This window comes from Oryzias melastigma, linkage group LG11 (genome assembly GCF_002922805.2).
Source record: "Oryzias melastigma strain HK-1 linkage group LG11, ASM292280v2, whole genome shotgun sequence".
In the NCBI taxonomy this organism is placed as follows: domain Eukaryota; kingdom Metazoa; phylum Chordata; class Actinopteri; order Beloniformes; family Adrianichthyidae; genus Oryzias; species Oryzias melastigma.
This window is the reverse complement of record NC_050522.1, coordinates 9,391,093-9,416,790: the sequence shown is the minus strand read 5'-3', so window position 1 is coordinate 9,416,790 and position 25,698 is coordinate 9,391,093. Positions and strand designations below refer to the sequence as shown.

Sequence of the window (25,698 nt, the reverse complement as noted above, 5' to 3'; positions counted from 1 at the left end):
CGTTCCGAACTGTCAGCTAGACGTGTCCCGGATAATACACTGAACTCTAAGGGGCTTAGAATATCAGCACTGTCAACTGTTCGTCTGGGATTAGCAGGACACTAGCAATGACGGCAGTATGCGTTTAGATGATGGTAAAAGTCTGTCAGCTTCGAGTTTCTACGTTACAACACATACAGGTGAGCTGGGCTTTAGCTGCTGCAGTGGTTGAAGAAGTTAAAGTGTTGGTTTGAGTTGCTACCCTAACCTTACCTTGAAGTAAGACTGTCAAAGGAGCAGGTAGAGGTGTTTACTGTACAACTGTGAGTTTTCCTTATTGTCCTTAGAACAAGTCTGCCTCTCTAAAAGAAGCCTAACAGTAGTTTTAAGTATTAATCACTATCCATACTTTCATTTTAGTAGTAAAACATTTTTTCTGCTATTCTTTATTAGGGTTTTTTATGCTTTGACTTCACGTTTATTCGCCACGACTGTCACGTGACCGAAGCTGATTTTCCGCCCGACTTTGAACCGACTTGAAGTATGACGGAGCTTGTTAACAAAACCACCGAATTCCATATTTGGATGTGATCCAATATCAGCAATAGTCAATGTTTCAGCTTTACAAGCACTCTGATGATCAACGCATTTAGTCCATCACAAGACTTCAGGCTTTTTTTCAATTTATAGAAAGGAAATTAAGTGTAAAATTGGTTTGTGGGGATTCCTTTATTCAAATAGCTGTGAATCAGTAGCAGACAAAAATACCGGTGTGAAAAAGCCTGTAGGAGTAATGTATATTGGTGCCACAAATGATCATTTTAATAATCGACTAATCCCAATTATGTTTTCTGATTTGTCGACTAATCGGGTCATGGGCAAATGGGATGTTAAGCAAACATCTTAACTATCAATAGTTTTAAACTAACTAAAAACTAGATATATAGAATACCTGCTAATATGTTAATGTGAATGCTGTAAGCTGAATTTGGCAGCTGAAGATGCGGAAATTGATGGCTAAAAACACTGAAGCTGATAGCTGAAATCGTGGAAGCTGATAGCCAGCTGAAATATTAGCTAAATGTCAAATTAGCCTAAAAACTGAAAAAGAGCCTAAGTTAGCCAAAACATCAAGCATGCAGCTGAAATTTTAGCTAAACTCCAAAACGGCCTAAAAAACAAATCAACCCCCCTAAATTAGCAAAAACCGCTAGCATGTAGCTGAAATATTAAACTCTAAAATAGCCTAAAAAACAAAAAAAGCTTAAATTAGCCAAAATAGCTAACATGCATCTGAAATATTAGCTAAACTCTAAAATAGCTTAAAAAACCTTAATAAATACCCAAATAGTCCAAACTTTACTATACTCCGACTCCATATAATATAATGTAACGACTAATCGACTATTAACTATTACATTAGTCATCAACTATTTTAATAGTCAATAACTCGTAGATTAGTCGACTGATTGTGGCAGCCCTAGTTATGTAGGTGATACAGGCGGTGGTCACAAGCTCTCTCCATTCCGATGTGTCCACTCGCAGACAAATAGATCCATGTTCAGTACGTCTTTGTTTTTCCTTGTCCAAGCTGGGATCAGGTCCAAAACTGTACGGCTGGATAGCTCCAGTTTTTTTTTGCCATTTTTGTTGCACAGCAAATTTTAGTTTGGGGTTATTTACTAGAGTAAGCAAAAGGATGATGGTAAGTGTGGGTAGGCTTGCACAGCTTGGATCCACATTTCATATGAATTACTGCTGCTCTTCTTAGAGTTTTGTCTAAAGAGAGCATAATCAAAATGAAAAGACTACTGGAAACACTTTGAAAATAGATCAAGAGACATATACATTTTAAACTCTTATAACCCATCTTCCAAGTAGTTGGTAATTTGCCACATGACTGTCACAGCTTGAGAGAACAGCAGAAACACCAGGGGCAGATTCTTCTGCATGAAAGCCAGCTTGTCAATTTTCTTTTTCATGTAATGGGCCACAGAGTGTGTAGCCTATTTAGTAAACCTCTAAACTCTGTAGGGCAAAACTGATATTGTCAATATAAGACTAGAAAATCTCCAGAAATATTCAGTATTCTGAAATACACATAAACGGATCGATCTGGTTTTTGTTGTTATATGATTTGTCCAAGTTACCTTATGTACCGTATTTTCCACATTATAAGTTGCTTCAGAATAGACGTTGCAAGTACCACAAAATGCAGAAGAAGAAAAATAATCCTATATAAGTCGCACTTTTGGGAGAATGTAATTTAACAAAATACAGGAACAATAATGGACATTTCATCTAGGAAAGCAAATGGAATAGATAATAAAATGCATACCACACTACTGCTAAAAAAAAAAAATTACATATAAGTCGAGTCATGCTGAGCCTCAGGTATGCCTTATTCAACAGGCTGTAAGCTGTAAAGGGAATAGTCTCGTTTTTGGATCAATTGACTAACTAAACATTGATTGCCCAATGCCAATAAACCTGGACAGCTTATCCACGAGTAAATGAGTTCTATCAATAAAAGCTTGGAATTTAAATAGTTTTAAATCATTTTTGGATTTAAAAGAAAGATATTTAGACAGTGGATAATATTTGTTTTAAGTAATAGCAGAGTCCAAAAGCAAATCAATTGTCTTTTAAAGTCTAACATGAATCAAACTGTAGATATTTCATAGTTTTACATGCTTTTTAGTAGGAGGTAGAATCCAAGATTGGAGCTAAATTGTTAGGCTCAGGCCCCAAAGTTTTTTCTTTCCAAGCATAAATTGATTTAATAATGCTGTACCCATTTTAGATTAGATTAAAACTTTACTCAATTTATCATTTTTTATGGTTTACAAAAGTTGGGTCAATATTACTTATGTGCAAAAGGTGAAGTGACGTGCACAAGCAGGTTGGAATGGGTGGAGGGAGGTTACAGGTGTGATGTTTGACTAATGAGTGTCAGCAAGAATGAAAGGAAAGGTGTAGTGGGAGCAGCCATGTTGAGAAAGAGACAGGAGGAAGAGCTGGAGGTATCGGAGATGAAGATGTACATCAGACGAACAGTTAATGGTCAATGTTCTGGAGAAAAATGCAGACTGAGATGGTTTGGACATGTTGTGAGAGGGACTGTGGTCATACTGAGGTTGGAACTTCCAGGAAAGAGGCCAAAGAAGAAGAGCAAAAAAGAATTTTATGGATGTAGTCAAGGTGGGCATGAGGAGGGTTGGTTTGAGCAAGAAGGAAAAGACTAAAAACTCAGATGGAGGCAAATGATTCACTTTCTGACCCCTAAAGGGAACAGTCAAAAGACAAAGAAGATGGGGTACACGTACTACTGAGGTAATGGAAGCCAATGCAGGAAGCTCTTCTGATTTTTGCCAAAAAATACTGCATGAATTAATACATTTTTTAAGATAGTTCTTTAAAAGTGATTGAATACAATTTTTAGTGACAAATTTAGTGCTCACTTGACTTCAGGTACCATGTTAATCATTAATCACCTTAAGAACTCCAACTGTTGGACTGTGATCAAGCTGAACATTGTTTATGTAGATGTTTATAAGCATAGTAAATGTATTTTTTTATTTTAAATGAGTCAAATCTTTTTTTACAATGGATAGGGATCCTTCAATGAAAAATAAATTCATACAGAATTCTTTGTCAAATAAAAAAAACACTTGACTCATAGACCAGTAGAAACCAGCACAGTTGTTAAAAAAGTATGACACTACTTTAAAGAGGACATTAAACAAAACAAAACACTTATATGTGGTATGAGTGCACCACCAAGAATACCTAGATGGACCAAGAGGCAGCAGGATTGGTCAGAGGGTTTGATGGGAATTCTCCATGTTTCCTATTGAACTGTGTTGTCATTCTTGTGCACCTCAGTTATCTGCAACAACCAGGCATTCACAGGAGAGTGAATTAAACTATTCACAAGAACTCCCAACATTGCTCAGTTTTAGCGCGTTAAATGTAAAACAACACTTTGGTTCAATTCAATGTTATTCATATAGCCCAATATCACAAAAAAGGCCTCATTGGTCTTCATGCCGGTAATTGTACAGAAATAAAAGGTCGGTCATAAAATATGAAAATAGCTGATTGCTAAACTTAACTGGTTATCTCTGCTCTTAGACCCTCCTTCTTGATGAGGAAAAACTCCTAAAAAACAGATCCCAAGAAAAAAGAAGAAGCCTTAGGGATGTCCATATAAAGGAGAGAATCCTCTCCCAGGACAGACAGGCTATTTGCCTGGACTATTAAAGAAGAATTGGCTTATCTAACTGTACAACTACGTATTTGAATAGAGTTCAGCTAGATAGGGCTGGGGGACAGGTGGGGGCGAGGTCCACAGCCAAAACAAACCAGAGGTGAGGTCCACGGCCAAGAACAGGAGCACGGGCAGTCCACCTGGAATCTGAAATCTCTCCCACTCCCCCAGAAAGGAGTGGGACAGAGGAAAAACATGTGAGTTGTACTGCACCAACCAGAAGAACAGAGACCTCAATCATATCATCATTCTGAAGCAGCACATGTTGCTCCATGAGGCTCATGACTACAGTAGCTGTAATCCTCTAACAATCCATGAAGTAACTTTGTATTAAGTCATACTAAAACATTTTGACAGATTGTACCACATTAATTCAAGGTCAGTAAGCCAAATTCATTTTTGAGAAAATTACAGGACTTTTGGTGTGCCATATCGTCCAAAAATATAGTACATTCCTATGTCAGAAGTAGCAAGAACTTCAGGTATTTACAGTTAGGACATTTTGCAAGAGTGATGGTCTGCTTTACCTTTTTTTCTAAGCCTATTCTTTCTTAAATATTTTATTTGTGGACATTGGTATGATGCTGTGACACAAATTATTTCCCCTGATCGAAAAACTGACAGTTTTTAGTGTAGCTCAACCCTATTAATCCAGTGTGGGCAGACACTGGGGCTAGGATAGTATAACATCAGGCCCTCTAGAGATCTAGCACGCCTCTCCTTCCTTCTTCCAGTTATTTAAGGTAGTTGCCCTGCCAAACCAGCTGACAGCTCTCAAGAATTAAGGCCTGTAAACGTCTGCTGAGACCTAATTCCTTATGGAAGTGTGTCCATTTGTATTTACACAACATTTTGGATATGCTGGAATGGAAATGAAGTTCACACATTGCAGCTGTATTAGATTTAGAGCTGTAACTATTTTCAGTCTCTAGCTTCAAACTAGGAGGGGGAATATACAAGTAGAAACCCAGTTTGTGTGTTAAAGAGGAGACTGACTTTATCCTCATCTCAGGTGATAATGAAGGTGGTATAGTAAGCTTAAGAGACCTCACCAGCCCTAAATCCCAGTTGTCTACCTTCAGTTTGAGTTACTTCTCTTTATGATCATTTTGTTGATTAAAGAAAGTGCTGGGATTTGAGCCAATAGCTGCATAAACAATGCACCATAAAGTGCCTAGTGATAGACTGATAGAAATATGGTCATTACTTAGAGACTATTCATCTTCACTATAGTGCCTTGAACATTTTTTTTTATTTTCAAAAATATTGGTCCACAGTAAATCATAATAAGATTTAATAAAAGCTTCTAAAAGTCTTCAAGAGGTATCTTGTCTTTTTGTCAAATTAAAAATAATTAAAAACTACATGGAGTACATAGTTTGCTACTGTAGCTCAGTGGGTTGAACTACCTGATTGGGTTTGAATCCTAGGACTGACTCATTGTTTCTTTGGCCAATATACTTACTCCTACATCAAAGCATCTTGTAAAAATCAACATCTTGTCCAGTGAAAATCAATATTCAGTGTTTTTAAATTGATATTATACTTCTTTGAAGAATCCCTCTTAGATTAGAAGAGTGTGTTTTTTTCGCCCTTCTGTACTTTCTCTTGCTGTTGAGCATTAACCCTGGATTTGTGAGAGCAGAACTTCGGTGAACTAAGTTAACCTTTTACCCTGTCACGTCAGTGATCCAGGCGGCAGCTTAGCTTTCGTGAACTTGCACTGTGACACAAAAATAGATCCTTTTTTGTGTGACTCGTCCTGCACTGTGTTGCACAATTAAGAACAGGCTAGATCATTTTGTTTTATGCATTTTTTTTCATTGACATGAGTGCATGTCTAAATTTAATGCATACCTGCAAACAAGGAAAGAAAAATGTTCTTAAGTGGAATAAACAATTGAATTAATCATCAATACATTTATACCAATATCAGGATCTAACTTGTGCATAGTGCTATGTTTAGATTTCAACACATTTTGTTCATTGTATTCACAGTTGTGTTTCTTTTCTTTTGTTTTCATGTATGAGGGTTATTTGGGAATTCGCCGAATTTTTTTAATGTGTGCCTCCCCAATGGGCTTGGGTGTTGATCAGTAGAACAGATGGTTCATGTTTTAAACCCTGTGTAAGCTGGGATGACTCAGAAGTGTCAGTTACCATCTGTTTCTTCACAGCCAAGCCTATACTGTCTTATCACACTGCCCCACTAATAGCTCTCACATTGATTTCTGCTCAGTGAAGCTGTTATAACAAGATTTGTTGTGGTTTTGGAGGCTACATTTTGCTAAAAACAAAAGAACTGCTGAATATTTACTCGTATGTGATGTCAAATATGAAAGTCACTTTACTTTTAGAAGACAAAAATAAAAGAACAGTTAGTGTTAGGCTTTATTAAACTATGAGATGTGTCCTGACCAGATAACAAGCGTGTAGAAAACTTGCAATATTCTCTAAAACCTTTGATTACACTAAAAACTTTGTAAAAATACTTACCATAAATCAGCTACACTCTAAAAAATGTGCATGTTTCTGTACATTAATACCACAAGTCAGCATTTCTGTAGAAGTTTGCATTTTGGGAAAAATTTGATTTTCCAGGAAATTATTATATCACTCTCACTGTGGTGAAATGTTAAAGGTGCATTGAATTGTAGTCTTTGAATCCTGATTTTCTTTTGTGTTTTGCCCATTGACTGTAAATGAGACCTGGACCAAGGAGGTGTGACGTCACCCACAGAAAATGACTTGCCTCCAGCTGTGGTGCAGAGGTCGAGCGGTTCACCTCTGATCAGAAGATCATAGGTTCATTTTCCGGCTTTGCCCGAAGTGTCCTTGGGATGACACTGAACCCAACATTGCTGGTGATTATAGGTTGGTGCCAGTGTTCACCTGCAGAGCCACAATCAGTGTGTGAGTCAATAAGTGAACATGTTAAAAAAATGTATGAGAGCAAGAATGTTTATTCTGACAAATAGAATGACGGAGTTTATTTCTCCAATCCACAATCCATGGTTTTCGTTTGGCCTAATTCTAACAAAGCTGCACAACAAATATGACTTGTGTGATCCAAAATACCCAAGATGTTAAAATTCAATTTAAAAGATCATGAAGTCCAAAAGTATAGTAAAAAAAGGAAACATCTCAGTGTGCTTGCAGTCATCCACATAATTAGACAGAAATAAACTGTGATGCGTTATATAATCAAAACAAGAGTGTGCCTTTTGCTTTTGCAAGCAGACAACAGAACAAAAAACTGCCTTTTCTGTGAAGGTTTGACCACATTTGTATTAGATTATTGAAATGAGATATTTATTAGTTAATTTTTGCATTAAAACAGTTATCATATTTTTGTATTAAATTTTGGATTTCTTTTCTTCTTTGCAATGTTCATGTAGTAGTTACATTATCTTGTGTTTTGTTTCATCAAGTTATTTTGATAAGCATCTGCATTTTTAAATCCAGTTCTGCTTTTCTGGATAGCTATCCTGTCAGTCCGTCTAGTCAGCGGTGGGTTTGCAGTTAATAAAGTCTGGTCGTCTTCACCGCCAACCATCCTCATCAGCTCTTAGTTTTTCCTGCATTGTGAAATAAACCACAGTGTGTGAAGGGATGAGTTGTGGTTGCATGCATATTTGTAGAATTTCATTAGAATCCCGTTATCTGTGACTTTATTACATTATCCGAGTTTCTTACTTTTAAAAAATCAGTTATAATTTTGGTTTTCAGTGGTTTTCAACCTTCTTTTGAATTTTATTCACTGACTGATTTGCGTTTTAATATACATACTAACTGTCAGTATGTTGACAATCAGTTTTTATGTTAAAGCCTCCATGCCTATCATGTGTAAAAGTGACATTGCTGGGAGATGGTGTCATGTGTGTTATCAGATTAACCCCAGCTGACTGTGGCATTGAGAATAGTGGGTCAGTGTTCTGAGGAGGCTTGTCTGCTCCTTTCTGACTCCTGGTTGGAGAGTCGTCCTACAGGAAGTAACATGAATGTATTCAGGGTGTTTTACTTTTTGGGGAGGTTGCAGGTAAATTGGGAGTGTTTTCTAGAGAGTATGTGACGGGTTTGAATTCTCAAGAGACATGTTTGGATTACAGCTTTGTGCATAATCAGACGGCCAGCACCTGGATTAGAAACTGGCATACCTTGCTTAGGTGTGTGACCTAGATTGAGTCACCCATTTACCACTCACAGGGAGGTGTACTGTAACAGGTTTATATTTTAACTTGTGTGAAGCCTCTTGTAATATTCATGAGGCAAAAAGAAAAAAGCCAGACAGTGTAATTTTTAAATCTACACCGGATAGCATGAAAAAAAGAGAAATAAATGTACAAAATAGTGTAGCAGTTTCCTTAGATTGGTCAGAGAGGGCTGGCTAGAAACTGGAGTTTGGTTTCCTCCATTGACAATAACAGGAAAACTAAAGGATATGACCAGAAAGAACCCCCCCCCCCCTCCAAAAAAAGACCACAGTCACACTCTTCATCTAACTGTGGAACATGACAGTTTTTCATTCACTTACTATTGTGATATTGCTCTTCTATTGTATAAACCAGTCCTTTTCATGCTCTTTTCTACCACAGTGGGGCAAGAAAGTATTTAGTCTGCCACCAGTTGTGCAAGGTCTCCCACTTAAAAAGAGAAGAGTCTTGTAATTTTCATCATAGGTATACCTCAACTATAAGAGACAAAATGAGAAAAAAATCCATAAAATCACATTGTCTGATTTTTAAAGAATTTATTTGTAAATTATACTGGAAAATAAATATTTGGTCAATAACAAAAGTTCAACTCAGTACAATGTTATATACCCTTTGTTGGCAATGACAGCAGTCAAACTTTTTCCATAAGTCTTCACAAGGTTTTCACAAAGTGGTATTTTGGTCCATTCCTCCATGTAGATCTCCTCTTGAGAAGTGATGTTTTGGGGCTGTCACTGGGCAACATGGACTTTCAACTGACTCCAAAGATTTTCAATGGCGTTGAGATCTGGAGACTGGCTAGGCCACTCCAGGACCTTGAAATGCTTCTTCAACCAATCAATCAATCAATACTTTATTAATCCCACAAGGGGAAATTCATTGTTTTTCAGTACAACCAAGAACAAGACAAACAGAGAGAGATACACAGACAGTTCAAGGTTCATTGCGGAAGCGTCCACTGAGCGGCGCCCCTTATTAGCGTGGGAGTAGAGGCCACGAGAGGGGGCTAGGGCATGGATGGCAAAAAAAGGTCATATCTCAACACTTATTACTTAGGACTTATTACCCAGTCCTTTGCTACCCGGGGAGTATTTTGCATCTTGTTGTCACAATGCAAGCAGAGTGGTCAGGGTCCAGGCAAGGGTTATGGCAGGTGGCAAACAAGCAGAATCGAAGACGAAGCAGGATCAGGTGAACAGGAGACCAGGTCAGGATGAAATGCCCGCTATATAGGTTGAATTGCATAAACAATACTTCGCACTGAGTGTGGTCTGAGCAGTGCTTCTATGTCCTGTGGCTGATTGACTGATGAGAGTCAGGTGTGGAGACATCCAGACACTGTATGCTGGGGTTGATGGGAGATTGAGTGCAGTCAGTACTGAGAAGATGGCTCCTTCTGATGACCACGGGGAGACAGAGCGTTGGTTCCTGACACTTGTAAATATTTTAAGAAAAGAGTTTTCTGCTAAATTTGGGAGGTTGTTTGGTGATTTTTATTATGCTTCTTTTATTCTCAATTAGGGCTGGGTTATTAAAATCAATTAATCGATTAGAATTAATTTAAGCTTTATAGATCAATAATTGATTCATTAAGATATAAATCGATTTAGCACATAAAGCTAAAGTCCGCTAGCTTGATGCTAACGTTTATTGGAATTTCCCTTAGGATGGCTAATCCAAGGCTCGGTTGACCTAAACATACACTGCTGACTAAATGAACATTATAAAATTACAGGTATACATTTTCCAAACTCTTTTCTGGAAATATTTTTTAAAGTAATCATTTGTGGCCTAAAACTTGTTTTATTTATCATACTTTCTTCTTTTGGAATAAGTTGTAATACCTCAACAAGTTCGCCACCTAGTGGCCAAACTGATTAACACAATACATATTGCTATAGTAATGCATTTTACATTATGTGAACTGTATCAGATTAATATAAATATATTAAAACCATATAGTTGATTATTTATGTATTTCTAAAGAAATGTGTATAAATATGTAAACTAAAAATTGAATTAAAGAATAAAAAAAAATTCAGAATCAAATTGATCCTGGCTCTTGTGAATCAAATCGTTTTTGGAATTTAGAATTTGTCTTTCTGGAATTTATAATTGCCCTTTTTTCAATGTGATGAAATTCAGCTTGTTCAGAGCAGCGTTCAATTTCTTTTTTGAATTCTGGTTTTTAAATATTTATAGTTTAAAATCTTTTTTTTATCTTCCCTATTTTAGAAACATCTGAATAGTTAGTTGATATATTTAAACATGAAATGGTGGCTTAACTGTTGCAATGCAATGTATTTTTTTAATCAAAATAAAATGAAATGAACTCTCAACAAATCCATTTTGCTTATTTCAGGCCAGTCTGTCCATCTGGGGATGGGGGGGTCTTGGAGTTGTGCTATTTTTTGTCACCTTTGGACCTTTCGCCATATTCTACCTGGCCTTTTACATCTTCTGCTTCATTGGAGGGTAAGCAGCACTACTTTTAAAGTCAGTCAGAAACCTCCACATTGTTCTATTTCTCTCCTTCTCACTAAATCTCTCTCTTTCCAGGGGATTTGCGGTTACATTGCTTTACGGGAAGATAAACTCAGAGAAACACTTGGAAAAGTGTGAACATTCATACTTGCCACCTACACAACCTGGTATTCTGAAGGTATGTAACAGAATGCATTTAAAGCTAAATAAATTAAAGAAAATGCAAAAAGCATATGTTCTTTACCTGTACAGATAAAAAATATTGCTAAAATAGATCTGCAGGACAAACATCAATGTTGTTTATTTCAGTCCATACTGTTTGCTCTTCTGTCCGTCAGACACTTGATGAGATGAAGCTGGAGTTAAAGCCTATAAAGATTGACAGGAGACTGACTGGCTCCAGTTTCATTGATGAGCCACTACAGCAGGTGAGTGTTTGATCTGTCTTTGAAGTACTGACTTGAGCCTTAGTCACATGAGGAGGTGTTGACCTGTACGAGTGCAGCGGGGTTTCGGGTGTTCTGGGTCGTAGACGGTAGTGACTCCATCTTAAAGGGTAACCAAACTGGACAGTTAGAGGACGACTCCACTCTCGGCTCAGATTTGAAAAATAGAAAAAATAAATAAAAAGGGGGCGTGCTGAGTGGGGGAGGTGTGGTTTGGATCTGTGATTGACAGTGAGGTTACCTTGAGGTTACGTAGTCACTCTGCATCTTCAATCATAAGTGTCCAAAGTGATGACAAGGTTGAAGATTTTCCTCCTCTGCCGTGTCCACAAGGTAGCCGCTCATGGTCCTGATCAGAGGGGTCTCGTGTCTTAGTAGTAAAATGACACTAACATCATGGCTAATAAAGGCTAACGTGTTAAGCAAACAATCCTGAGTGAAATGTTCATTACAAATCCATCACCAGGACGGAGTTTGCTGGATTTAATGTTAATTACATCAAACCACTGTGGTCTAACTTCCAAGTCCACAGGAAAGTTGAGCAAGCATTTTTGGACTTTTGACAACCGGAGGCAACACATCTACAAGCTAGCATGCTAAAGCTAGCACATTAACCACAGACTGCTAGAGAATCAAAGATGGGCGGGGCTTTTATCCTGTCGCTGCAGAGTATGAAACTCCTGAACTGACGTGGGACTTGCATGGTTTGGCATGTAAAGGTGATGTAGCTGAGATGTAGGCACATCGTACAGATTGTTCTTTTTTTTAACCTCCCTCAAATCCTGCACGGGGAACAAGTTAGTGCTGTTCTAGTGAAAAGTACACGGTCTTTGGGTGACCCTTGTACAGCCTGGCTATTAGACATGAGGAATTACAACAGACATGACAATGGTACGTTCCATTTTCATGATGTCATGTCAGTTTGCTCAGCTCTTTAGTGTTGAAGCCTTGTGGAGAAATCTCCTTCCAGAGCTGCTATCTGAAAATAGATTTTAGAGAGCCAATATTCCGACTCCAAACAAGCGTTTATTAATAATTATCTAAGAATTATCATAACAAGGTGGTAAAAGTATCTATTTTACAGCTTTGACCTCTTACTTTTGAGCATTTCTTTGTTTACAGCCATTGACAGCACACATTTTCTAAATACAATGTTTGTAAAGTTTAACCAAACAAAACCTAGATTAGCTGTTTTGGCTCCTGTCTTTGATATCAGCTGTTTCAGAGATTAGATATTTTCACTTGCAGCATAACCTACTTTTGAAAACACATCTGTTTTTTAGTTAATAGTTAATTAGCTGGTAAGTAATACAGATGGTGGACATGTGTTTAGTAGCTTTTTTTGTGGCTGTAGCTATGAGAGTTGAACAAGACCTCTTAGTATTTTGACTTCCACAATGTCTTGAGTGAAGACACAGCAGATTGTGATGGTCAGATGATGTCGACTCCATGTTCTGCCTGAATGCATGCTTATCATTCCGGCTGCATGTGGACCTTGAGATCTCGCACAGCTGAATTCAGTCTGCGTCACGCCATGATTTTCTGGGACTTAGTGTTTGCATTTTTATCTCCGTATTTGCATGTATGAACACACTCCTGTCTCTAGAGTCGAGTACCCAGTTTTTTTCCGATGGATAAGGATTTTTTAGCATTTTTTTGTCCTCATATGAGATGTTAACAGCAGGTTTTAAACATATTTTTGTATTTACCAGTACACTGTTGCATGTTCCTTCAAATGTTTTAGGTGATCCAGTTTGCACTGAGAGACTATATTCAGTACTGGTACTACACTCTGAGTGAAGACGAGTCGTTCCTGCTGGAGATCAGACAAACACTGCAGAATGCCCTCATCCAGTTCTCCACACGGTAGGAGAACCTCATTCTCTGACGTCTTTTTTTTAATGAACGATTTTCAGAAAGTAAACTTCCTCTTTTTTCATGTGTCAAGATCAAAAGAAGTGGACTGGCAGCCTTACTTCACTACACGCCTGGTGGACGACTTTGCCACACATCTACGTGTCTTCAGAAAAGCACAGGATCGCCTCGCTGAGAGGGAGGACAAGCAAAGTACGCACATGCTTTCGGCCTCACTCACTGGTTTGGCACGCCTCCATGTATGCATACTTGGTTTATTGCATTACAGGAAGCTGTCATTGAGCTGGACACAGCTGACGGGAATGTACCAAGTACAGGAATACCAGAATCAAAAGATGTCCTACACCGACCATCTTCTGATCTATTTTAAAAACTTTCACCGTGATACTTTAATTATGACGAGGCAGTCGTAAAAGCATTTCATTTTCTTGAACATAGTTTCTGCAGAGCAGCAGTTCATTAGAAAAATGTCTCTGAGTTGTTGGGTTGTAACGCGATCTGCTCCGGAAAATTTGAGTATTAATATTCGCAACGTCTAAGATCACAGATTAATAATTGTAGTACAGTGTACTAAATGTACATCAAGTGTACCTCATTTAAAAAAAAACAATTTGGAATGAAGAAATACTCCAAAATGTAATTTTAAGGTTAATTTTTCTTTATATATGTCCTCTTGTATAAAAAAAATGCTACGAGAACATGTCAAAAACGCAGTTTCATGGGCCTTTAATCCAGCAGCTCTAACCAGGCAGTGGATTTATCCAGAATCAGGCCAGTTTTATTTTAAACGAACATTGCAGTGCTGTTCCAGCAGGGAGTTACAGTACGAGCATTGTCTACGCTAGAGCGTTACATTGATACAGTTTGGACGTTTCCTGCCAACAACACATCTCTGAGAGGATGTCGGTGCCCGGAGGATGAGTCTGGTTATAGGAAACTGATTGTTTTTAGTCTCCAAAGTAAGAAGAAAAGGTCACAGTTTTTGACTCAGACATGCTATTTTTGCTTCAGGATCTCATCACATTATTAGATACATTTGCTTCAGTCCTCTTCATTTCAATGATGTCTGGTGGTTTAAAGCAGGCAGATGAGTACTTGTTTGACACATAACTAACTAGGAATGTTAGGTTATCTGAGGCCAAATGAATCACACTGGACATATTTACAATTTAGAGGTGATCGGGACAACATCCAACCACATAAGATCTGCTCTAAAAAGTTAGATTGGAAGCTTTTAATGATCAAATTTAAACATCTTTGCATATTTATGTTAACATTATGACTTTGTTACAGATGTTGTTTAAAGCTTGCTCACAAAATTGGATAACTTGTAGTAATCCGATATTGTAAATTGATTATGGAAATAAAATCATCAGAAAATGCTGCTGTACTTGGTGATCCACAGTCTGATGTATCACAAAGAAGCACAGACAACGATGTAATTTTCAAATTTCCTGCTGATGTGACACGATGAAGCTTAATATAGTAAATGTTGGCTTTTTGGGGACAAACTTACATTAGGGTTCTTATGAGGTTTCCATTAGCAGAAATTAATGGAGGCGTGAACCGTCCGCCATAAACTGTAGGACGGTTTCTTCTGACAAGTCCATTCATTTCTGATAATGGACATCTCACCATTATCTATCCCTTACTTTTTAGCTGATTGTCCTGTCAACACCTCATTTGAAAGCTTAAAAACTCAAGAAATCACGATTGGATACCTGGTGTGCACGTTGAGTAGATAACATGATTTATTGTCTGACCAGGGGACATAACAGAAGAACTGGTGGACTCCTTCTTTGAGGCCGAGGTGGAGATGGAGAGGAAGGTGTGTCGAGACATGGTGTGCACCTCACACAAAGATGAAGAAGGTAAGCATCGTGCTCTCTCGCGCTGTTCTGATGGCTTTGATTTGATCGATTATCTCTGTGTGCCTCAGGTTTTCTTCGGGACTTGTGTGAGTTACTTCTCTATCTTTTACTACCTCCTGGAGACTTCCACAACAAAAACATGAGATATTTTTTGAGGGTGAGTGCACAAACACATCTGTCATTAGCTAAGCTATTTTTGTTGCTTCAATCGTCCTGAACTTTCTCTTGATTTTACTCCAGGAGGTTCTAGCGTGTGGCGTGCTGCTTCCTCTGATCAACCAGCTGAGCGACCCAGATTACATCAACCAGTTTGTCATCTGGATGGTAAGAAATGTACCGTTTAACCCCCAGAAAACCCATTTTTTTTAATATGAATAACTGTTGGTTTGTTTTTCCAGATTCGGGACTCCAGCTGTAACTATGAAGCCTTCATGAACATTCTGAAGCTAACAGACAAGCCTGCTGAGCTGGAGGCAGTTAAAGACAAAGTTCTGGAAGAGCTGCAGTACCTGCGCTCTCTGGACACCGCTGGAGATGGTACGCCTTTTCAAAATAAAAGCACAGATCGATTTCAGCTAAAATACCCTTCTGATTATATGTCTTCTTTGTTTCTGTGTCGCTTAGACATCAATGTGATCAAGAACCAGATCAACAGTCTTCTGTTTGTGAAGAAGGTGTGTGAGACCAGGATCCAGAGACTCCAGTCTGGAAAGGTGAGACAGGTTTTACACTGGAGAATCTGGATTAACAGGCACTCAGAATGAATGTTGTCCTCTGGATCTCATCCTGCTTCCGTCCTCTGTAGGAGGTCGACGCCTTGAAACTGGCCGCCAACTTCGGGAAGCTGTGTGTGATCCCTCTAGATCACATCCTCGTCCATAACATTGCACTGCAGTTCTTTATGGGTAATTCTACAAACACTTTTATCACAAAAAGACCGAGCTACAGTTTAATTAGAGGGCTTTATCCTAATACTGATTAAAGTTTATAACCATTCGCAGTTTCTCAGGACTTTGTATTGCAGCTTCTCATGCTCCTCAGTCCCCCGTGATCAGAGAGTTCAGCTAACTCCACTCTACAGATCAGATTACGGTGTGTGTAGTTGTGAGCATTCTGGAACCTGAGCCTGGCTGCTTTAGATCTTGTTTAGAAAACAGCCCACAACTTTGGAGTTGTAGAGAGATTGTTTTATTTCAATTTTAATTTAAAAATACCCTAAGACATAAGGGTGGATTATTAAAACCTAGAAATGTCCTGCTCCGATGTCGTACCGCGATCAGAGATTGGATATTTATTTAATGTTCTCACTGCTGTACATTTCAAGCTTATTCTTTCAAATAAATCTGCAGATATTTTATTGTGGTAAAGCTCAGCAGAAAACTGTACTAGTTTGAGCAGTAAATGCACAAAACCAGTCAGTAAAATTAGTGAGATTTTCACAGATTCTGACTTCCAAGCTCAATACCTATTTTAATAAACATTTTAAGCTGACAGCAAATGTCTCAAATGTCTCTATTGTCTAACTCAAACAACAAACTACATTTAAAAAAATAGATCTTTTGTTTTTAATGAAAATTAAACCCAGACGGCTGCCAAGGGACTGTCTACAAAGTGAAAGCTGTAGGAAAAAGTCATCCAAAAACACAAAATCAATATTTTAACTTAAACTGATAAATGTTACATCATGAATCTCATCTTTATTCATGCTACAGCAATGATTTTAAAGAAACTATTTTAAAGAAGAAGCCAAAAGCTCAAGAAATCCAAACTTTCTCACCAGACTAAATATCACCTTTTATTACTAGTTAATAGGTTACTATATTTTCTGGTTGATATTACATAGGGGTGTGTATTGGCAAGAGTCTGGCGATACATAGGTGTCTCACGATACAATATTTCGCTTTTAAATAAGTCGAACTAAGTAGTACATGTCTCATAACAACAAAAGCTGCAGCTGACTGAACATTTAACACAAACTGGCTCTCGTGAGATCTTGTTCTTGTTGCTGCTTAAAGAGTCTCAGTGCTGCCAACTAGTGGTGGGAGGTTTGGGTAGTAATTGATTAAATATTGTCAGCATTTTAAATTGATACAAGTATCACCAAATAAAATATCGCAATATATCTTCAAATTGATATTTCCCTTACATCAGTACTATTTTAACTTATTTATTTATTAAGTGGTAAATTATGAAAGAAGGTGAATAAAATAAACTTTGAGGACAGACTGGATCTGTTTATTTAGAGTTTGTTCATTTTTTGTAATGTGTTTCAAAAGTATTTGATTGGGACTTTGTATCAGCAGAAAATCAGATGACTCAATCAGATAGGAGCTAATAAATCTGATTGGGACGTTCCTATTAAAATCTGAGAACTATTGCCAAATAAGTTAAACTGATCCCAGTACTTTTTTGCTATAAATGCTGTCTATCAATAAAAAGAGGGTTACTGTTCACCTTTTTTTTATACCAGGATTGTTCTTTGTGCTTCCATTCAGACTTTATGCAGGCGGCGGGGGCTCAGGCGGAGCTGTTCTTCTGGCTCACTGTTGAGGGCTACAGGGTGACGGCCCAGCAGCAGCTGGAGGCCATGCTGAGCTGGCAGAAAGACGGCAAGAAGCAGCCCAGCGCCACAAAGGGGCTGCTGAAAGCTGCTGCCCTGGGTGTTTATGAACAATACCTCTCTGAAAAGGTAGGAGGGGTTCCTGGACTCTGTTTGGAATGTTGTCACTCTAAATTCTCTTTGGGTTTTTTTTTTAACTTCTTTCAGTATCTGCTTTAAAATGCTGCCTATCCTCTGTGTGCTAACAGGCGTCTCCTAGGGTTCAGGTGGACAAAGCATTAATAGCAAAACTGGGGGAGAAGCTACAAAATGACGACCCCACACCTGAGATTTTTGATGAAATCCAGAGAAAGGTATTTAAACTTTGCTAAAATGGTGTACATCAGGAAAAAAAGTTTAAACTAAATGATTTAATCTGGCTCAATTGCGAAGAAAATATGTTTTTAAAAAACATGTTTGAAGCCCATTCCTGTGATGAGTTATGGTTGTTCAAAGAAATGACCGCAATGCGCAATTCCGCCACTAGGGGAGCAAAGGAAAAGCAAAATGTCGTCCAAAAGAAGAAGGAATGGTGTGGAGTGCCGAGTTTTCCATGAAAAATGGACAAAAACAAAGCTACAGATAACAAGTTAACCAACCATGGGCTGTTTTGTTATTATGTTGAGATCAGACAGGTTGAACCCTTAAACCCAAATGAATTTGAAACCCCTGATGTAGACTCACCCAAACAATTTAGCTACTTTTTCTTGTACATGCTAACAAGTGGTGTCCTCCATCCGTGTGACAGGTGTACGACATGATGCTACGTGACGAGCGCTTCTACCCGGCGTTCAAGCAGAGCCCTCTGTACGTGCGCATGCTGGCAGAGCTGGACATGCTGAAAGAGCCGAGCTACAGAGGATCTGATGATGGCGAGGGAGAATCCTTTAACGGCTCGCCCACTGGAAGCTTAAACCTGGTTAGTTGGCAACTTTATTTTTAAAATGTCTGTTTTTTATTTTGTTCTAGCAACAGTGTTCTTGTTTTGTGCACAAACTTTAGTGTGAAAAATGTTCGGGTTTGCCCTCAGCTTCATTAGGGCTGGGCAATAAAACGATAATGATATTTATCACAATAGAACTCAATAGGAAATGAATGTATCGCTTTATTTTGAAGGGTCTGAAAAATGTGGCTTCAAAAGGAGACTTTGTGTTCAGTGACAGCAAGAGAAGAAGCACAGAAATAAATGTGTGTAAACAGCTCTGGAACGTTCTAGAGGATCCTTGAAAATTTCTAGCATTTACGAGTTGGAGATTCAGACGTAGTTTAGGATTCACTCATGTCTGCTGTGAAAGACTTGAAGAACAACGTTGATTTTATTTGTGATGAATGAAGAATGTGAATGTTTTACCGTTTAAAACTTTTTTTCTGTTCTGCAGTCAGAACAAGCAGATTTTTGTTTGTATCAGGCTGAGTTTCTACTAATTGATAAAATTATAACAGAAGCATCAGAGAAATGGCAATTTCCACAATGATAGACTTTGCTAAATGTTACCAAATAGATCAAATGGTGTCTCAAATCCAGATTTAAGATTTCCATTAGAGCTGTTACTCAGCAACTTGAGGACATCTTTTAAGATTTTAAACATGAAATATTTGAGGAATTTAAAAAAAAAAAACTAAATGTAATCTGTATTTATATTTTGTAATTATTTAGGGTTCTTTGTTAAATTGAAAGTTAAAAATATTCTCGTGTTTTTATTAAAACTGTAGTTTGAGAAAACAATATTCTTTAGTTTTAGCTGTTTGTCAATGTTGGTATATTTATTTTTCCTTTTTTTTTTTTTGTTTTCAGTCTCTAGACGACTATTCGAACTCCTGCCATGAAGACTTTTTGCAGCTACAAGCCTTCATCTCTGACACGGGTAAATGAAAGTTGACTGCTTTTGTTTTCTGTTTGGTTAGCAAATTATTGATTAAAATATGACTAAAACTAATCCAAATCTAGGAAATTTACATATTTTTCACTCCGGAGTACAAAGATGCAAGTAAAAACAAAGATGTAGTCGTATCGTAGCGAGTCTAGCATAAGAACAATTATTCAGATAACCTTAGAATACAGAACATGTTACATCACTGGAATTCTCTGGCACTTCTTCTGCGTCGCTGTCTGTATCAAATAAAGCACACGTCTACAGTGCCCTCTAGTGGCTGTTAGTGGGAAAATATCGAACACATGAGACTTTAATTTTAAATAAGTCACACCCTCAGCCAAACTATGCAAAGAAAAACACGACTTGTACTCCGAAAAATGCAGATGCACACAAACTTTTACTAACTTAATAATGCTAAAGAACCCTTTTAGTTGTTCCTTGCTTTTTTCTTCTCACCTGCTCATCTGTTGTCTCATTTCATGCTGCTCTAGCATTCTTCATTTCATTCCATTACCATTGTCTTGTTTTAACCCCTCATCGGTGATTCTGCCACCTTAATCTCTACATTTCATCATCACCTTTTGGTTCTTTCTGTTGCTGATTTTTCCACACTTGGCCCTTTTTTTCCTCCCTCCTTCCTTCTTTCCTTCATCAACCCCTCCTCCATCCTCTCTCCACTTGTTGGATGTGTGGCCGGGCGGCTGTTAGCTGATACTTGTTTTCCCGGATTGTGGGGTGCTGCAGGGGTTTGCAACGATCACGGTAAGACCTACGCGCTGTACACCATCACCGTGTTCAGGCGCAACTCTGACGGCAACGAGGACTGCTGGATAACGTACCGCCGCTACTCAGACTTCCACGACTTCCACATGAGAATCACTGAACAGGTAAGGAACTCCCAACAAGCCAGTCAAAGAGGGTGCAACAGCTACTGGTAAACACCTTTAAATGTCTGCTTTAGTTTGAGAACTTGGCGTCGATCCTCAAACTTCCAGGAAAGAAAACCTTCAACAACATGGACAGGGACTTCTTGGAGAAGAGAAAAAAAGATCTGAATGCTTATCTTCAGGTGACTAATCGTTTTTACTTCCTTGTACCGCTCTGCTAAAGCATCTCTAACTTGTGCGCATGTGTTGTAGTTGCTGCTAAACCCGGAGATGGTCAAAGCCTGCCCAACACTCATTCCTTATGTCTATGACTTCCTGGAGAACAAAGCTTACAGTAAAGGCAAAGGAGAATTTGCACGCAAGGTCTCTAAATTTATTTAAAAAAAAAACTAAAAATAAAAAATACGCTGGAATCACTATTTAACCATTTTTGTTTTTGGCTTCTTTAGATAGACACCTTTGTAAATCCCCTGCGGAGCTCCATAAAGAATGTATCCACTGCAGTGAAATCTCTGCCTGACAGTCTGGCTGAGGGAATGACCAAAGTCTCTGACAACATGGGTCGCATGTCGGAACGAATCGGTCAAGACTTTAAACAGTCAGTATTGAAGGTAAAAGCCGCTAACATTTGATGACGTTTCTTTTTTCTCACGAGTGTATTTTTTTCTAACAATCTGAGTTTGGTTTTATCCCCAGGTGCCTCCACTCGTCCCTAAGTCGGACATTGACCCAGAACACTGTAGAGTCTCTGCTCAGCTTGATGATAACGTGAGTCTCCAGTCTGAGTGTTGATTCATTCACTTCAACCTTTGACTGTATATGAAAACTGGACCAAGTGAGAGTGACTTCACCCATAGAAAAGGCATATTTTTGAGCTATAAGCCTGTTACGTCCAGGTAAAGGATATCCCGGACGAGCCCCCGATTATGTTACGTCCACAAAAGTGTAGGGCTGGATGGTCCCGTCACATAAGAACACAGTGAATGAAGTTTAAATTTTTATTTCATATAAAGGGAGGAGGTAAGGACCAAGGGTAGGCCAAAGGAATGAAATAAATAAAGCAAAACACTGCCTTACTATCACTATTCTAAACCAGAAAACAAAAGTCTCATAAATGCTTTATTGTTTAATTTATGCCTAATAAGGCGCATTAAGCGAGACAAGAGTCACAAATAAGCCGTCAGTCTGACTTTAGTAACTTTATTAATTCTAGAACTTGTTTGTTACTTGCTACACATTATCCACGTTAGCTGCGTTAGCATATTCACAATGCCTGTAACTCCGAACCTGGTTTGATAAAAAATAAAATAAAATAAAAAATACCTTGCTTGCAACAGCTCAATCAGAATAAATCAACATATAAGGCTCTGCAGATATTAGGACCCAGGATATGTCTGAATTCCTTCAGTACTCGCTATATAGTGCACTATATAATGCGTTCGCCATTCTCTAGTGGTACAATTCCAAAATTGAGTCCGAATGAAGTCTTTGCGAAAAACTAGCATACATTGATGCTCACTACATTAGCAAATATAGACCACAATGCATTGCATTTGAACATTTTTTGCAAAAAAAGCATGTTTAAATGTAATTTATTAACAAACCATCATCAGAACACAGTGGAGTCACAAGTAGACGTTGTGAAATGTTCGTATTGATCCGATTTTCAGTTTTTGAAATCGGTGACGTCATATCCGGCGTTAAGAAAACGGAAATAAAAAAGTGGTGAACATGGTAAATCCAGGACATATATAATATAGGACATATAATATAGTCCTGCACTATATAGTTTTTTAGTAGTTAGGGAGGGATTCAGACATAGCTGAAGTGTTGTTGCTTTTTTTTTTTTAAATATGCCTTTTTAGTGCACTAAAAAGGGTAATTCCTGATTTAAAATCTAATGCTCCAACTAAATGACATCAATTCAGTTGCCATTTTATCGCGATACGGACGTCGCCATGTTGGAACTACATGAGGTGTGTTTGGTCAGAATCAGTATAAGAAAACATTTCTATGGCAACCACTCTCACCAATCAGGAGTGAGTTTGTCGTAAAGCCACGCCCCTACCACTTGAGAATCTTTCATATGTTTCCAGACGTGAGACGTGAGACCACCTCCTTTAATTGAGGCATCTGATTGGGCAGTTTATAACTAGAACACTACAGAAAAAAAATCTTAAAAATTAGAATGTTTGAGAACATGCGTGTTTCTTCCTGCTCAGGTGGATGACAACATCCCACTGCGGGTGATGCTGCTGCTGATGGACGAGGTGTTTGACCTGAAGGAGAAAAACCAGTGGCTGCGCCGGAACATCAAGAACCTTCTGCAGCAGCTGATCAGAGCCACTTATGGAGACACTATCAACAGGTCAGCAGCCCACCAAACCCACGCAGAGAACACTTTGACAAGAGCTCGTCATTGACCTTCATTCTTTTGTCTCTGCAGGAAAATAGTAGATCATGTAGACTATTTGACGTCACCAGAGCAGGTGGCAGAATATGTCAAGAAGTTCAGGTACTCTCCCATCTTTCACCGCAGAAGTCCTTGGTTGGTCTGATGAAACTCGTTATAACGCTGTTTCCCTCTGATTAGGGACTCCTACTGGCCCAATGGGATTCTGGCAGAGAGCCCGCCCCGTCGGGACAAGAGCATCCGCATGAGGACGCGAGTGGCCGCCAAGACGAGCTTGTTGGGGATCATGCCAGGTAAAAATACCTTCACCGTCTACAGTGTTCTCACTCACCCACCATATTTGTTCGCGTCTCTTTAACCGTTTAAAAAGGTTAAACTGTTGAAGAGTTACGGTTGACCAAAGAATGTGAAACAGGAGCTAAAACATTGGGGTTAATGAATATGCTGATGATCCCGCCGTATTTGTGTCTCAGATGAACTGAAACACATCATCGGAGCAGAAACCACCAGAAAGGGGATCCTCCGCGTCTTCGACATGTTTCAGTACCAGCCCATGAACCGGCGGCTGGTCTACGTGTTCCTGGAGGGCTTCCTGGAGACCATGTTTCCTCAGTACAAGTTCCCCGAGCTCTTCGTCAAGCTGCACTCCCGTTCTCCACGCATCCACAGATACAACCAGAAACTCAAATGCCCCTCATCGAAGAGGTGACAGGAAAAGGAGCCGCGCATCAGGGCACGGGGTCATCTCCACGGCGCCGGGGATCGGGAGGGCGTGAACTTGGAGGCGCGTGCGAGCTCCGCCCTTCCTCTTTCCTTGCACATTCCTGTCGGCGAAAACACTCCACTCGTCCAGATGATCCTTTCGCTCATGGAGCCGAAGGATGAACGCCTCTGCCTCGCTGTCACCCTGTGAAGAACACAAATCCTCTCATTTGCACCGAGACTCGACATGGCAGTCTTCAGTTTTTTATATATTCTTTCCCTCTTGTGAGTTTTACGTTGAGCTTTATCCCAGGTGAGGCCCTGCTGCTTTGTTGTGGTCCAAAGAGCAGAACACAGATATTTTGGGGGTTATTTTTTAGGGCTAGATTGCGTAGATCCACACCTTGCCTTATCTTCCCACTTTCTCCATCCCACTCAGCTGTAATCAAACATCTTCGTTTTGAGGACAACCAAAAATACCAATTGCACTCAAACCCTAAAGAAAAGTCGCTCGATAGTGTTTTATTTTCCTTTCTGTCCAAATGTCCCCATCCTGTTCTCGCTGGTTCCTCAGAGTGTGATCCGTAGCACTCCCATCCCCTTTAAGACTACTGTCGTAACCGTGACGACCAAAGCTCATCCTGCTCGTGTGCTGGTGTGACTCTGAGACACTGTGCTTCATTTCTCTGCTCATTTGAAGGAGACTTTTAGACGGTAAAGCTTTAAAGGGATATTTCACTTTTTTTAAGTCATCAAAAATAAAGGTTTGGGATAAAAGCTGCTTTTTGAGTTTAAAACAATTCAAACCTAAAAAACGTTTTTTTTTAACCAATTAGACAAAATTATTTTTTTTCACATCACTGTTAGGATTTGTTTTTCACCCAAACAACAACACTTAAGGACTTTGTTGTAAAGCTGTTTTTAAACTGTTAATGATTCACGTTCTAGTTTTGCTTTTTCACGTGAAGAACCCAAAGTCCTCCCCAATCAGTAGAAATATCTCTTAAAGGACAGACTGAGGCGCGTCTCCGTAGGGGGGCCCGCTCTTGAATGTACTGGTGTAGAATGGGGTGTATGCGTGTTTGCTTGTCTTCAGTCAGACAGAAACTGTGCCAGTGTGAGCTCTAGTGCACCAGCCTTAAAACAAGAATCAGTTTATACTGACCTGCACACCAGGGGGAGCTCTCCTTCACACGACTGAACTTTAAAGGATATCAACATACTTTTACTTTTTTTTTTTGGTGCAATATATATTTTTGTTCCTTTGATGCATGTGCAGTTTGATTTATTGTGTAATGAAAATAATATTTTTATTGGAGAAAACATGAAAGGAGTCCCCGTGAACTTGACATTCCGTTGTTCTAGAAGGTTAATTCTTTTACAGACTTGTTTTATAAGTCTGTGGTTTCTTTTTTTTTTTTTTTTTGGAGTGCAGGGTTTTTGTTTTTTCACTGCCCGCTCTTGCAGTGGTCGAGGATGTTCCATGTCACGGCTGATTCATGAACCTATAGGTATGAGAGCGCCGTGTGGAGTGCGAGGAAAACCCAACTCCCTTCATGCGTTTACACGAAATTCTGTCTGAAATGGGTTGAGCGGCTCCACAGAGACTCTGATCACTGCTGATTAGCACTTACTGTAGCAAACGTGGGAGTCCCACTCCCTCCGGTTTCAGTCGCATCTCCCTCGACTGGCGCCGAGCAGCCACCGATCGTCTCTTCTCGGAGTGAAAACCGCCGATCCCATGATGTCACCTTAAAACCTCTGCACACCTCTCCAAACAGGAAGGCTCGACTTTTTTTTAACCCCAGTATATATATATATATGAATATGTAATAATGAACATGTGTGCATATCTGTGTACAGTATGTGTTAATAGTGTGCCTAATTGTACTTCAACTCTATTTTCATATTTTTCTTTAATCTAAAAAAAAGAAGTGAATCAGAATGTCATGATCATTTTCCACGACTGAAAATGACAAGGGTTTTATTATTTTGGCATAAAGCTTATGGGTTTGTTTGTTTTATGCGAGCACCTGTGCTCAGATCAATATAACACTAATAAAAAAGCAACTCGGACAACAAAA

The 25,698-nt window shown here is 38.9% G+C and overlaps 1 protein-coding gene across 2 annotated transcripts; it reads left to right on the top strand.

Annotated features, from left to right (window-relative positions):
* On the top strand, positions 1-25,698 carry snx13 (sorting nexin 13). Of its 2 annotated transcripts, none has more exons than XM_024258259.2 (25): positions 1-179; positions 10,826-10,938; positions 11,023-11,125; positions 11,286-11,375; positions 13,138-13,259; positions 13,342-13,460; positions 15,035-15,139; positions 15,208-15,296; positions 15,380-15,463; positions 15,538-15,676; positions 15,764-15,852; positions 15,945-16,044; positions 17,635-17,828; positions 17,948-18,052; positions 18,487-18,657; positions 19,534-19,603; positions 20,321-20,499; positions 20,574-20,681; positions 20,752-20,862; positions 20,949-21,110; positions 21,196-21,267; positions 22,722-22,867; positions 22,946-23,014; positions 23,093-23,205; positions 23,386-25,698. In XM_024258259.2, exons 1-25 carry the CDS (start codon positions 129-131, stop codon positions 23,619-23,621), a joined length of 2,940 nt encoding a protein of 979 aa, XP_024114027.1. In that variant the 5' UTR covers positions 1-128; the 3' UTR covers positions 23,622-25,698. The 2 variants fall into 2 exon arrangements, with proteins under 2 accessions (XP_024114027.1, XP_024114038.1); XM_024258270.2 differs by having other exon boundaries at positions 3-179; positions 20,357-20,499.